This window comes from Aspergillus novofumigatus, assembly GCF_002847465.1.
Source record: "Aspergillus novofumigatus IBT 16806 chromosome Unknown P174scaffold_1, whole genome shotgun sequence".
NCBI classification, from domain to species: Eukaryota; Fungi; Ascomycota; class Eurotiomycetes; order Eurotiales; family Aspergillaceae; genus Aspergillus; species Aspergillus novofumigatus.
Genome location: NW_020194274.1, coordinates 1201876 through 1215844, shown reverse-complemented (window position 1 = coordinate 1215844; position 13969 = coordinate 1201876). Strand labels below are relative to the sequence as shown.

Here is a 13969-nt window from a genome sequence, read left to right as displayed (position 1 = left end):
TTTTCTTTTCGACTCTCCCACTATGTCTGGGTCAAGCGTGTACGCAAGATTTGCAATTGCCAGTCAATGCCATGAGACACGGAAGCGATACCACCGCTCTGGAGATATGCTTTGCATTTGGTGATTATGCTCAACGATGAGCATGTCATCTATAGATGAAGCGTCATTGCCTTTCTGCGAATTGATCTGACTCCTGGCGATCTCAGATATCTGTGCCCCATAATGTCAACTAAACTCTTCTATGTTACATCAACAAAATATTTAACGAAAAATTTAATAGTTGGACAAATTCAACCAGTTGATATCCTCGAACTTTCCCCAGTCAGTCTTTTACTTGATCTTCGTAGTGAGGTGGGACGAGCATTTTCTGAAGGAAGAATCCAAGCCAACATACATTGTAGATCAGGTCTCGACCAGGCTTGAAGTCGCAAGAGAAGAGATCTTCAAGTCCGAACTCACGGCACAAAAGGCCACAACCCGTCCAATGAAAGAGACCCAAACCGACCCCAAGTCTAAGACATGCTACGAAATCATGCAATCAAAAGGCATCTAGTTTCCATGTTCCTGAGCAGTCAGCAGGGAAGACCCCTGCCTGACCCATACCAGTTTAATTGCGATTTGCAGTTTGCACCTCCTCCAATGGAACCATTTTTTCCGCCCATTTCCAGTTTCCCAACACAAAGTTCAATGGCGCCCCCTCCCCGCGATCGGGGACCGGCCCAGCCCCGGAGGGTCCAGCCAAAGATCTATAAATATACTTTTTGTGTAGGCGAGAAAGGGGTGATCCGCAGGTGGCTAACCGCTTCGGGTGTTTTGGTTTTTGAGGTCAGGTGCGTGCTGCGCTTTGATGGTTTATGATTGGTGGAGTTGGTTCGGGTCCGCTGGTGTAACTGACTAAGGTCGGTAGTGTCTCGGATCCGAGGGCCGACTGGCGGCTAGCTTGATTTGGTTTGTTTGTTTAGGTAGGACTCTAAAAGGTTAGTATGGGAAAGAGGAGGTGGGAAAGGTAGATCTAGAGTATTATAGAGATATATGTCCCTCATCGCTGTGAAGGTTGATAGGAAGTTGGGCCGAGTGGAATCGAAGCTAGCAGTAGCCTGATCTTACGTTCTCGGAGTATCTGTGTCTTAGCAGCACACCCACACCGGAAGTGGTGAGGGTGCGCATGGCATGGATATATGGAGCTGGCCTCTTCCAAGCAATGCAATGTCAAAATACATGATCTAATGAAATATTCCGTTTCCAAGATTAGAATCTACCTTGAACATTGCCAACTAGCCAAAACAAGACCAGTAACGGAAAGTACTCCGTACATCACGCTGCTCGAACGGAACAGTCAATGCCCCTCTGGCGCAGATCACCGTCAATATTCCGAATCTCCTTGATATAGTATGGCTGCCGGGCAAGTGCAGTTTCCACCGGTTCTTCAGGTTCAGCTCCCTCAACGGCTCCAGAAATACAGGGATCTTCTCCACCGGTTCGCAGAACCAGTTCCCCATCAGCTGCAGCGTGAACGACTGCAGGCCCTTCATCCGCGTCAGAGCGCGGCAGGTCTCGACCCACTGCTGGCGTCCAGCGGAGAAATAGACCGTCTTGACCGGGTCTTTACTGGGGAGCCAGTGGCCTGGAAACGCCCAGCGCAGTTCTACTGCACGAATACAGTCCCAGAAGTCGGCGGGGATGGTTGGACGGAGATATGTTAAGGACCAGGTATTACTGAACTCAAAGATGTTGAGCGAGTACAACAGGTGGATGGATTCGCAATAGCTGAGGTTTCGAATCAGACGAATCGGGCCAGGAGAAAGGCAACACCACTGCACCATCGTCTTCCCAGGAACGAGGTTACTTACATCAGTTTACAGGTCAACGCGAGAGACAGCAGTTGAGTCTTTCGGGTGGCTGCTCCGTCTTTGACCAGCTGCGGCACATTACCGCGGCAGATATCGCATGTCTCTGCAAGCGAACATACGATGTGACCCATCCGGCGGTTCGGCCGCTGGATAATATGTATACGCATCCCACCCAAGACCATCTCCCAGATCAGAAGGCGCAGCTCGGGCGCGAGTTTCTTCAATAGCGAGCAGTCGGGCTGGAATGTCCATTCCAACCGTGTGTCCGTCTGCTTCTGCGACTGGCTTCGTCCGGAGAGGACACTGTGCCTTCTCGACCTGGGTAGGGCTGCTGGCTTGTTGCCTGGATAAACTCAGTCAGTCATGCACTGCATGATACTGCTTTGTCTTTCGAGGTACATTCGTATGAGGAGGGATTGGCGACTATGGATCCAGGCTACAGGGGATACATCTCGACTTACTTTGATATCGCTGGGCCAGCACATCCTCCCAGGAGAAAACGCCCTGTTTGATCCTCGCCATGACTGAGTCGACACTCAAAATACCAATATATACCGCTTCAAAGTTAAATAGACCAACGCTCTCGTCACCGTCCAATCTAGCTCAGCTCAACCCCGCACAGCATTTTAACAGACCATGATGGGCGCCATGGGATTCAATATAGAATAATGATAGCAGGTATATGTTGAGCAATTCGGCCCTTTGCTGTAAGCTTTTCAGACACGAGTAGCCAGCGCCGAAGATGTTTAGATAAAAGGGGGAATGAATCACGCGATGTCCGAACGTCGGGTCATATGTGGCTGGTGGGTGAGGGGAAACCGATAGTAAGCGCGTTAGGAGCAGCGGTCGAGTCAATGTGATCTGGATCAAAACCTGAAAGTCTCATAGTGTAAGTAGAGGAGTTGAAGATCAGAAACAGATGAAGTGTCGGTGAAGAAGTATAGGATGGACAAAAGGGGCATTGGATCTAAATAAAGGAAGGGGGAGATAACGCTATGATTCACTGATAAGACCCTTTAGAGAATCTCCGAGTAGTCTACGGAGTACCGAAGTCCTTATCGGTGGTTCTCGGCAGTAGCAACGCCCGATGATTTGCGATTTGGTAGATATTCCAATGTAATAAACAACAGTTCAATATACTTGACACACTGAGTGCATCCTAAAATAGTGGAAACTGGAGGGCCGCATTTGGCCACAGTTCATGTTCCCTACTCCTGTAGACCCACTCAACAATTGCACTTAGTTTTATCTGTGTCGGAGTAAAGTCCATGAGTCTCACAGAGCAGTTGCTAACATTATCCGACTACTACGAGTACTACAAAGGAAGTCCGAGAAGAGAAGGGAACAGGTCTTTTTCGCAATGCCAGCATTTGATTTCAAAGCAATAACTGTTCGTGGCATCATGGTCATGAGTTTCATTTCATAAGCGAATGACGAATTCCTCCCTGCAGATCCCTAATTCATGCAAATGAGCGACACTTAATGCAAGCATTTGGCCAGCAAAGTCAACAAAAAGTAACGACTGAGCCCTACCCTCCCTTGTAATGAACGACCCGACGACTTGTCTGGCACAAAGGAAACGAAAGTATGGAACTCTGAGAGTTGCATGCCTACTGAGCGGTGGCGGTAGGGCTAGTAAGTCCTAGAGTGTTAGTGGGACATGGCACTGTCAGTCCCTGATACAGCATTGACAGTCCCGCTGGTTGGAGTTTGTCAATGGTCTTCTCCGGTGGCACGGTGCCCACATATGCGTTAAAGTTGTAGATGCCGCAGATGCAGCTGTCGACAATGTCTTTCAGACTCGTGTCGGACATGACGGTTTGCCCATTGCGCAGGAGTGAAAACTGCTGTTTGCCGACACCCATAGGTGCTGCAAAGGCGCTGGCACCGGCCTCTGCTTGGAATGTCTTGCTGCCGCTCCCTGAGGTCACCTGAACAGTAGCGGGTGACTTGAGCAATGAGACAACAAACACCTCATCGGTCATTGTCTCGTACCCGTTTGGTCGTCCGCGGAAGAAGTTTCCGCTTGAGTTGTTTGGATTTCCCTGCATGGTAGTGTCCGTTGAGTCACAGTTGATGTCTTTAGGAGTTGGTCTATACCAGTAGATCAACTTGTCTTCGGTGATGTAATTGTTGGCGGACTTTTCGCCGGCCTTGTAAGCAGCAATGAAAGGTTTGGACATTTCCAGCCATCCATTGTGCGGCCTTGAAGAAGCGGTCAGCGCTATACCTGGCAACAAGGGTTGCAAATCACCTACATATCCATCACCCATTTGGAGGCTCCGTCATCTGTGTGAGGCGAGGACAATGGTCCGATGTAGTGGGACTCTCCGTAGTCATTCCAGGTGACTATCTCAATGAACCGTGGCCCGAGATTCAGGACCTCTTGCCATCTGTCATACCAGAGAAGATCTGAAGGAAAGACCCAATTCTTGCTATAGGGAACCTCGCCGCCGAAATGGGTTGAGAACCAACCGGAGACAGCTGATTTCCTGTGAGCCAAAGTCAAAGGACCAAAGGTTGGGAGCTTCGAAGACTTACGTGCAATATATGGCTTTCCGTTTAGAGCTGCGATGTACTTACTATCGCCTTCTGCAACGCTCACGTTATGACCTGGGGTCGGCGCTTTGTTGTTGTCATTGTTTGGCCAAGCCATCCAATTAAGTGCACCTTGGATAGCATTGAAGTCTCCCACTCCTGGATGGAAATTCGGCGCGAAGAACACTTCGGTGCCAGCAGCGGAGTTCAAGGCAGGGATATCGAGGCCGTCACCGGCAAATGAGGACGCAAAGACCTTACCGTCTACCTTGAGCTGTGCAGGTAGACTGGCATATTGTCTGATCTTCTGTCCCACGGCAGATGCTTGTCCAGTATTGTACCAATTAAAATCAAATGAGATGAAGACTTTCATGTCATTTCTTGCGGCAGATTCGTAGGCAAAATTGAGCTGCGTATCAGTGTACGGATCCACGCCAATGTTCAAAGCGAATGCATCTATTCCCAATGCTTTCGCACGTTGCATGTCATCGTCGTAATCCGCGGCGCTCTGGCGGTTGCTTGTGATGCCGATCTAAAGTGAAGTCAAATGTCAGTTACTTGCTTCGAACTCAAACTAGGTGGGCTCTTGACTTACCATAAAATGACAGAACACAAGTCTGTCGGTGGCACTGGCCTCGGTAGAAACATCAGTTGAAAAGGGCTTTGGCATCGGAATGGCAGTTGCCAACGCCGACAGCCCAGCGAGGGCAAAGGAGAGTGATTTGAGAAGCATCATCTGCAGACAATCAGCCTTTGCTTGAGATCAAATGCAGCAAAGCAAACGTTGCTTCATCGTGGTATGACCGACCATGATAGTATAGAAGGAACGAACTTAATGAGCTAAAGGATTGCAACGAGCCAAAAGGAAGGAGTGTTTCGAAGCCAGATTTGGCAGTGTGCTAGTTTGTCGACATGTTCTGAGAGCAGAGACGTGTGAAGAAATGGCCTTTTTGTATTCACAACAAGAATGTCAAGTCAACTCTCACTGGCCATTCTGAAGGCCTATACTACGGTTGCAGTATGCTCAGCAAAGATCTCTGATATTTCGTTCTATGTTGCTCATTGGCCTGAAAACAAGCCTCAGGACCGTAGCAGCGTCTCATCATGAGGCCAATGATTGCAACGGTATCACACGAATCTTGTCAAGACGCTCTTTTTGAGATTAAGTGTCCTGTCTCAAATGCTTAGGGCAGTCCCAATGGCCGGGTTTATTTTGGCGCCGAGACAGATGAAGGAGACGTTCCAGTCAGAAACTGAAATCGATCGGGTTTCAGCAAAGGCCACGGGAACATTAGAGTCAAGCGACGGCATCATCTGGGATAAGAGAAGCTTAAAGCTTGATGTGCGATCCATGCATGACTTGATTGATACTAGAAGCTTGAGAGATTGTCATTCTTAGAACGATTCGGATAGCCCCAACTGGACCCTAAGAGGGTTGAGGACGCGAGAGCCGAACACCTCAAACAAAGGTCATCTGTCTCCAATAACATGATTGCCGATATTTAACGGAACGATCAGATGTCGTCATTACTTTGATGATCTGAAAAGCATATTTCGTCCACATTTTTTCGAGCCTCATGGTGGGGATGGCGGGGCACAACAAAGACGAAACAGTGCCTAGTCAACCTACATAACGGCATATGTCGTACACCATATTACAACTTATGCCGACAACGAGCTTCTGTAACCCTGAGGAGCCACGAATCCAAAGTCAAGTTTGTGGGGTAGCATTCCTGTTCGGTCAGCCACGCGATCTCATCACCGGACATACGGAATCTATGTGGTCGTGGGCTTGTTTGGTTATGATTGGGGAAGGGAGGGCTCCGAGTATATGGAATATGCTCTTAATCTGGAAGAATGCAGTCATAAGGGTTGCTGTCGGTAATTGCAGCACTCGAAGCACTTGATGGTTTTAGATGTGGCGCGATGGCTTGAGACCTTATTCAAACCACTGATGCGATGCGCTTTTCGTCTGTGTAACGCGAAGTTGGATACTCAAACCCGTGTGATATCGGCATGGCCCCAACTGTCTCTTATTGGAGTCTCTGAGGAACACGCGATAGTAAATCTTAGGACCATTGTAACGATTCTTGCGCTGCCATCCCTGCCTTCAGTTGCATCTAAGGCCAGAGATCGGTGAAGTAGATGAAGATAAGTTGTAACAGTTCAAACGGCTTGCAGCTATAGGCCCGGTGGAAGGGAAGTTACCGTGTCCATTGAGAACAAGTGTCACTGAATGCGCAGCTCTGGCGACATCCACGGTGTTACTGTTTCATGTCTGCGAGTATGCAATCCTTGGAGTATATGAAGGCATACGGGGTTGTACTAAGAGGATTGGCAAATCGCATAAATTGGCTCAAGACGGGTTGCACCATACCATAAGACAATCAAATCATAGACTACTTAGCCTTAATGTCTAACTGTGTAAGCAACCTAAGTAACTCCCTTCCGTCAGCGCTCAGGGGCAGAAGTCAAGGACGAGGACGGATTTCTACAAGACGGCAAACGCAGAGACATAGCTCACGGAGCTGTCAGTCACATTAACTGCATCCGAGCTACGCTCATACCGAATAAAATGGAACGCGCCCTTCTTCCCGTCCTCCTGGGTCCTGGTCGCTTCAATCGCGGCCATGATCACCCCAATGGGATGACGGCCGCATACCGTATTACCTGTTCTTTGTATGGCATCAAGAAAATTCTCGGTCTCGCCTGTAGCTATGGCAGCCATAGTTGCGATATCGAAAGCAGAAATGCTCTCGTGAATCGCTGGCTCACGACTGTTAATTCGGTCTCTCCGCTGGAGGGAGTGACCCGCTGACACCTGCTCGATTTTTCCTTCAAACTCATCCAGGTCATTGCTCGGCTGAGGCAGAGCATCGGCGGAAAGAGGAAGCTTCGGCCCAGGCTTGGGAGCTTGGGGGACGTAGTATGTGTAGCTGAAGCGAAGGCCCCAGTGGCAGAAATCTGAGCTAATCACAAACACATTGGAAGGATCTTCCAAGTAAGAAGCAAGTAAGGCTCCAAAGGCTTGCTCTGTAGATGCAGAAGTGCTTCCGACCAGGATTGGTACTAGGGGCGGATACTGAGATGTCCGCTTGGTGGGATGTTGTAGTTGTAGCAGGCGGTGGATATAGGGCAGATGAAGCTCAATACTGTGTTCGTCCTCGTCGACCGACCGTGTCATAGTTGTGAAACTGACTGTTGACCCGTTTGGTTTGACTGCTTTTGCCGAAAGAAGCTTAGCGATAAGCTCCGTGTCAAGTGGTAGAGGCTCGTCTGAAAGCGGGGTGTAGTAGGACGTAAGCTGAGGGAGAGCGAGTGTCGAGAGATAGTGGTGATGCGATGGACCTAGGATGAAGATCCGCTTCCTGGTCTCAATCAGTCAGCAAAAAACAACAGCAAGCAATGAGCAGGGCCTTTTCCTCACGCGTTGGACAAGTCCAGAGCTTTGTATGCGTAAGCTGCACATGGTCCTGAGTAGGCATAGCCCGCGTGACTGGATCATCAGCACTAACTCCCGAGTAGGACGCTTTTTTTCCAGTTCTCTATGATACATACGGGGCAATGATAACTCGGGAGCCAGGCACGGGTAAGGAGCCGATTCCCTCGATTTCGTTGGGAACATGAGCCAGCCACTGGTCCAGTTGGCGGGTCAAAGTGCTTCGGTTGTCAGAGTACCATGAGCCTGCATGGGAGGGCTCTCTGGACTGCATAATGTCTGCTTTCTCCTTCTTGATACTGAAAATCTGAGCATATGTCTTGGAGACTGCAGTGCTAATGTCTTCAGTTATGGTTGAGCAAGTTGGGGAAGCGTCGTCCATGGAGGCGGGGAAGCGGGACATCGTCATAGTGGAGACGGTCAACACTACTACATACTACTACCTTACTAGAGGCTAGGCTAGAGCTTACGGCCTAATAATAAAAATAAACAGAGGTACAGAGAGTACCGAGTTCCGAAGTAAGGTTTACAACTTACCTCAATAAAATGCACCATCACCAAATCAATATCCGGCAACCGCAGATCCTTTTAGCCAATATCTATAGTATAGCAGTTACCCACGCCACCAGATAATTGCTTCCTCTGGCTGCCTGTCATTGGATGGGATCATGGGACTGCCTGGATTTGCATACAATCTCCAGTTGCCCATATCCTCCTCACTTCTGCCTGTTATAAAAGTGCAGTCGATATTTCACTCAATCTCACCTAGTGCTTGCACTTCCGATCTTTGAACAATGTAGCAGTATCCAACACTGTGCCATTCCGACTTGCCACAAACTCATGTGTCAGATGCGAGCAATTATGGAACGTCAATTTGCTCCATCCATATGCTGTATCCTGTGCATAGCGGGAGTAGCTCTGGAGAGGGCGGACCAGTGAATCTAGTCCATCATAATGACCTGCAGCTCCATTGGTAATGTACCAGGGGGCAGTGGGATTATTCAACTCGTTCGGGCCAACGTTGAAGTTGGCAATTGGGGCATTCCGGTCGTAGTAGTGGGCATGGCCAGACAGGACCAAGTCAACGTTGTACTTCAAAAACAGAGGCTCCCACACCTTGCGGCAGTTCTCGCAAATGGTGCCACTCTGCTTCTTGCCGCTGACATACCAAGGTCTGTGGCCGGCTGAATAGACATTCAATATTAGTATTCAACCCATGTGGTTAAGTACCCGGTCTGCACATACCAACAACAACCCATGGAGTCTTAGCCCGATCAACTGAGGCCAGATCCTTTTCAAGCCAGTTAAGTTGCTGATCGTAAAGTCCGAAGGGACCACTATCTTCACCCTCAGCTCCAGTAGGCTCATCAGGACTGACTATCCCATGACCAAGATCTGTTTCAGTGTCGAGTTGGATGTAGTGGACCATCCCATTGTCAAATGAGTACCAGAAATTCTCCACACCCCCAGACTGAATGCTGGGCATGCGGAAGTGGTTTCGGAATCCGGTAAAGTTAGTCTGCCCAGGCATACAGATGCCAACATTGTAGGTGATGTTGTGGACACTATCAGTGGTGCCACCATTATCGCCTACGGTGGCGGTTAACATCTGTTTAAAATATTGGTGCCGCAGGGAAATACATACAGTTAGACTCATGATTACCAGGTCCAACCATATACGGCTTGTGAGCAGTAATAACTGACAGTTCGTCGTAATACTGGTTCAGCAGGCTCTCATACACCTTAGCACCGTCGGCTATGGTGGTGTTAGGAAGGAACCCCTGGATCTCCTCCTTAAGCCAGTAGTCAGCGTACGCAATGTCACCGGCTGAGAGAGATGCTAGATCTTTGCTCCCGTAGACGATACTGTGAGAAGACTTACGGTGCCAAAGGAAGTCAGTGCTGACTCCTTGGGCCAGTAAGGACTGGATTGTATTGTTGTCGTTATTTCCAAGAGGATTATGAGCCCCCTTTCCCACCCTTGTGGTCAGACCCATAGCACCCATGAGACCCATATCAATCGCGACGGCGACGGTGTAAGGGGTCTGATCACCGGCCTGACGGCTAGTCTTGAAGGTGTAGGGAGTAGTCGCATTGCTATACTGAGGCAGGTAGTAGTACAGTGTATCAGCTTCCAGTCCGGCTATTGAGACATGATTGTTGTAAGTCGTGGAAGTGGGATAGGTTATGGAGACGTTAAGAGGAAACACATCGGTTTAGATGCTTGGGGCTGCGCCCGAAGCAAACTGTTGGATGAGGCAACTGCGAGTAGGTGTTCCAGCTGACGGTCATGCCGTCTGGTCCGGCATATGCTAGACGAAGTTGCCTAGGATAGTTTCCATTCTGCTGGGTGGTAGGAGCCGCGATAGAGCCCATGAACAGAGTGGACGCTGCGACGGCAGCCAAAATGGAAGATGCAATACTATCCATTGTAGTACAGTCGTGGGATGTTTCGATTGAGGAACAAGGAAGATGAAAGTCTTACGTCCGATTATATATGGGTTACTGTGGAAACATTTTCAGGTAATTTTAAATCACCCTAGGTATAGTCCTAGCGATGAGTTCTATATCATTTCATTACATTATTTAGCACGTGCAAATCATGCGCTTACATTATTGGTTTAGATAGATTCTATTGCGAAAATTGGCAAGGGACTGGGGCCTTTCCGAATCATTCTAATAGCACTAGTCAAAGCTTAACCAGTCGAGTCAAAGTATGAAGAGATTGGTATTTGATTACGCATCCTGACAGCCTTTGTAGTTGATCCATATATACAATATTAGGCAGGTGCATAAGTCACCTTGCCTATTTGTTGCATGAAATCAATGGCCGAAGTAACCCCCGCCAGCACCCAGTTTGGTGGAGTAGATGAGGCGATGAGGCAGATCGGATCGAGGCACAGAGTGGAGCCTTTCCTGGGCAGGCAGGAATCGGGAAGCCGAAAGATGGCAACTGGCCCGGCCGTCAGTAGTTGTTCATTATTATATAATCAACGGCATTTCAGTTGGTTCATGTTCGCATGGGGTCAATAATGACAATGGATGTCCGCCATAGGACCATGGGGTTTTGACTGTTTGCTCTTTGGATTTCCCTTCAATTCGAATTGGACTCGTCCCACGGACCAATGGCTGCAAATCTCGATGCATCTGGGAGCGTAGCCAGTTCTGGACTCTGGTATTGTGCAACTCTATACACAGTGCACACACTGGCCTAGTGCTAGTGTCCTCGTCGGCGTACATGAACTGGCCATAGGTACCAGGTCCTGTCTCGAGTAATAATTCAATAAAGTTACGACTAAACTAAGGTAACTTTCGGAGATAAGCCCAGCTTACCGGCATGTCGTTGCTTGTTCCTTATTTTCTGTCCATATGCTGCGGTGTTCCATCGCACGTGCTTACGAGCAGCCAGTCAAGGAATGTGGGTGTTGTACCCATACGAACACTTGATGTCTGTGAGCAAGTTTACCAAATTACGATCGACTTGACGTTGTTACAAACCCCGCTGGGAGCCTGTCGAACCAGCACGAGACTGAAAAAGTAGGCGTCCTTCCCTAATGTAGCTATTGTCCGCAAGACCACCAAGTACTGCTTGACAGCTGGAGATGCTGATGCGCTCTACTATGCGTAGAACAGTGGCGCATCATCCAATATGAAGTCAAAGACTTTTTCGGGAGGCGTATTTGGGACGGCTGCCTACATACATCAGTCCTTCTTGCGTTGGCCCTGACGGGAGCTGTGCGCTGGTTTTTGAAACCTGTATCCAACTGCCCTCATCTCCGGTGGTGAGGTCCTTTCGAAGCAGATATTTCACGCGTTCCGGACTGCGCCCAGTGAAATGAGCCACTATCCATTATTACCCCGAAGAAACCGGGGGATTCCATGATCACGCCTCTGCACCCCTGATGGCCACAACTACACTTTTAGTCTCGACCGTCTCAGCGGGCATGTTCCAACTTCATGATCTGTCCATGGGTTGAGAAAGGGCTCGTGAGGTCCATCCAAAAGCGGCACCCCGAATATATAGTCCTCATTAGCCCATAGTGGCTACGCATTTTGACTGAAGCGAAATTTCAGCCAGATCAGTAAGGTAGGATCTGATGACCTTTGTTGGGCTGTGAATCATTGCTGGTTTCGTAAGCATCATCGACTATAACCCTAATTCCCAGCGTGTCCGCTTATAATTTCGCTGGTTTTCGCCGGTTTTGATGGCGAGATATATAGTAGGCAGCTTTTCTGCCTGCTCCTGTTATTAGGAATCCCTATACTCCAGCTTTCGTTGAAGAGATGACCAGCTTTGTGTCCTGATCCCAGAAAATGTTTCTCCTTCCGTTAACAGGTTACATTCGACTCTCTTAGTGACTCGAGGCTATATGAGTTATGAAGAAGTAAACTGCGCAACAGCTCGTGTGACTTTGCGGACCTTACCATGAGGACGTGTAACTGACTGTATACGGACAGCCAGGTGAAAAAGTACTCAATCTTGAAAACAATACCCAATTTCCATCAATTCACTACTCAATTTACCTTATCTCGGGTATCAGTTAGTCAATTGCTTCTTATCACTGTCACGACCTTTCGTCTTCCTTCATGATGCCAATTAATCCCAATATGGCCTAGCGTACATTTTTTTGGAGGTAACTGGCACACCAATTATGACGCGCCTTTTCGTATCGCCAGGACGCGCTGCGCAGCCAACCACTCTCAATTTCCCAGCATATGTGCTCGCAAAGAACCCCTTGCATTTCAGCCTCGTGGACACTACTTCTCGTATTTCTCTTCTGCGAATGAACTCGCGCTGGCGTGTGTTTCTTCCTGATACTGCTTATCCTTTGCTCTACAAGTTTGCCATTCCCAGAAGCGGCCGATTGGCGGCGCCGAGACTTTGACAACCTCGACTCCTGGATCATTGTTTGCAGCGCACTAGAGGGCCATGTCTCTCAAACGAAAAGCTTCGTTCTCCGCGCTGTCACCCATAAATACAGTGCCAGTCGTCGCAGGGCCGTCGCGAATAGTGGAAGATTCACCAAGACATCTCCACAGCCGAACACGGAAGCGTTTCAGAGATGATCGACCAGATGAGAAAGTGGTATATGGTACGAACAGGCCTGGTGTTGTGCCTCATATATACTTCAGCCGTTTGACTGATGGTTGTAGAGAATACTCTCCGCTGGTTGTTCAATGCTCAAAAGCACCAACACGGACCTGCTCCCCCAGTCGTTCAGGATGAGGATGAAGGCGAAGACATGGATTCAGAACCACTGCCGCCATCAGAAATTACCGACCCCCGCCAACAAACCTTGCATAAATTCTTTCAAACATATCACTCTTCCTCTTCTTTTCCCAATTCAAATGACACGACAGCCCGACAAACGCACCATACCTCACAGTCGGAGACCATTCCCCTGCACAATTGCAATCATATTATAGCCTCACCAGGCATGTCAAGTGAGAGCAGCTCAAGTAACTCAGCACCACAGTTTGCTAGCGCCCATGCGGATATGGGCATGGAATCAAGTTCCGACGACTCAGGTCAAGATTCGAAGAGATGGGCGGGGGCTCTGGCATGGGCATGATGGTCTTATCGCCTTCGTCGGCTGTCCGCACGTGTGACACAACTGGAGCGTATCGGCGGCTCCCAATACCGCGGCGATATATACCTTCTCTTGGTTATCCGGATTCCTAAAACATCCGACCGGAGACACTGCTGCCATGTATCCGCCAGTGTTCCCTTCATATAATTCTGATTGACCGCTTTCGTGCATTATCCTGATTGCTTAAGCACCCTCATTCCCGGCATTGACCGTTCATTGATCTGTTCATTGATCTGTTCATGGCTGTGTACAGGTTGGTTTCTGCCCAAGATGGGCATCACCAACGACGCCTCCAAGCCCCAATATACCCACATCATATTTATCGAAAATACACTTAAAAAGAAGTAGTCGAAATAAAACGAGACGAATAGTCCATATTATCATATTACCTTCTTGGAGTAGAGAATCGGTTGTTGTTCACTATCCAGGTTGATATCAATATCTTAATGAATGGTGAGTTGATGTGTCACATGCGACCACACAGAGGCGGAGACCTCGAAAGCCCTCAGGTTACGCTCACCAACTGTCCGTCAGGCCGTCACACTCTAGCT

General features: G+C 48.8%; 5 protein-coding genes across 5 annotated transcripts; 1 reads left to right on the top strand and 4 right to left on the bottom strand.

Annotated features, from left to right (window-relative positions):
* Nucleotides 1–1314: 1314 nt before the first annotated feature.
* Nucleotides 1315–2372, bottom strand: P174DRAFT_456060 (uncharacterized protein; the record flags this gene model as incomplete). The annotated part of the gene is made up of 4 exons (XM_024829394.1): nt 1315–1395; nt 1461–1767; nt 1851–2193; nt 2312–2372. 4 exons carry the CDS (start codon nt 2370–2372, stop codon nt 1315–1317), a joined length of 792 nt encoding a protein of 263 aa, XP_024686920.1.
* Nucleotides 2373–3290: 918 nt separating this feature from the next.
* On the bottom strand, nt 3291–5383 carry P174DRAFT_12126 (glycoside hydrolase family 71 protein). Its single transcript, XM_024821070.1, has 5 exons — nt 5197–5383; nt 4984–5124; nt 4392–4920; nt 4109–4334; nt 3291–4055 (listed from the first exon to the last, which is right to left on the bottom strand). The coding sequence occupies exons 1-5, from the start codon at nt 5197–5199 to the stop codon at nt 3461–3463; spliced, it is 1494 nt and encodes a 497-aa protein (XP_024686919.1). The 5' UTR covers nt 5200–5383; the 3' UTR covers nt 3291–3460.
* A 1360-nt stretch (nt 5384–6743) lies between these two features.
* P174DRAFT_508614 (protein MEMO1) lies at nt 6744–8209 on the bottom strand (the record flags this gene model as incomplete). Its single annotated transcript, XM_024831472.1, has 3 exons — nt 6744–7756; nt 7816–7884; nt 7947–8209. The coding sequence occupies 3 exons, from the start codon at nt 8207–8209 to the stop codon at nt 6880–6882; spliced, it is 1209 nt and encodes a 402-aa protein (XP_024686918.1). The 3' UTR covers nt 6744–6879.
* Nucleotides 8210–8592: 383 nt separating this feature from the next.
* P174DRAFT_466562 (purple acid phosphatase family protein) lies at nt 8593–10257 on the bottom strand (the record flags this gene model as incomplete). Its single annotated transcript, XM_024830548.1, has 5 exons — nt 8593–9011; nt 9073–9417; nt 9473–9655; nt 9710–9970; nt 10038–10257. 5 exons carry the CDS (start codon nt 10255–10257, stop codon nt 8593–8595), a joined length of 1428 nt encoding a protein of 475 aa, XP_024686917.1.
* A 2500-nt stretch (nt 10258–12757) lies between these two features.
* On the top strand, nt 12758–13400 carry P174DRAFT_456056 (uncharacterized protein; the record flags this gene model as incomplete). The annotated part of the gene is made up of 2 exons (XM_024829393.1): nt 12758–12920; nt 12982–13400. The coding sequence occupies 2 exons, from the start codon at nt 12758–12760 to the stop codon at nt 13398–13400; spliced, it is 582 nt and encodes a 193-aa protein (XP_024686916.1).
* Nucleotides 13401–13969: the final 569 nt, after the last annotated feature.

What these genes read in the sequence shown, in the direction of transcription:
- P174DRAFT_12126 (XM_024821070.1), bottom strand. An exon ending in CGGAAAGCCATATATTGCAC is followed by an intron (nt 4,335 to 4,391) that starts GTAAGTCTTCGA and finishes ACAGGAAATCAG; the next exon opens with CTGTCTCCGGTTGGTTCTCA. An exon ending in TCCAAATGGGTGATGGATAT is followed by an intron (nt 4,056 to 4,108) that starts GTAGGTGATTTG and finishes CGCTTCTTCAAG; the next exon opens with GCCGCACAATGGATGGCTGG.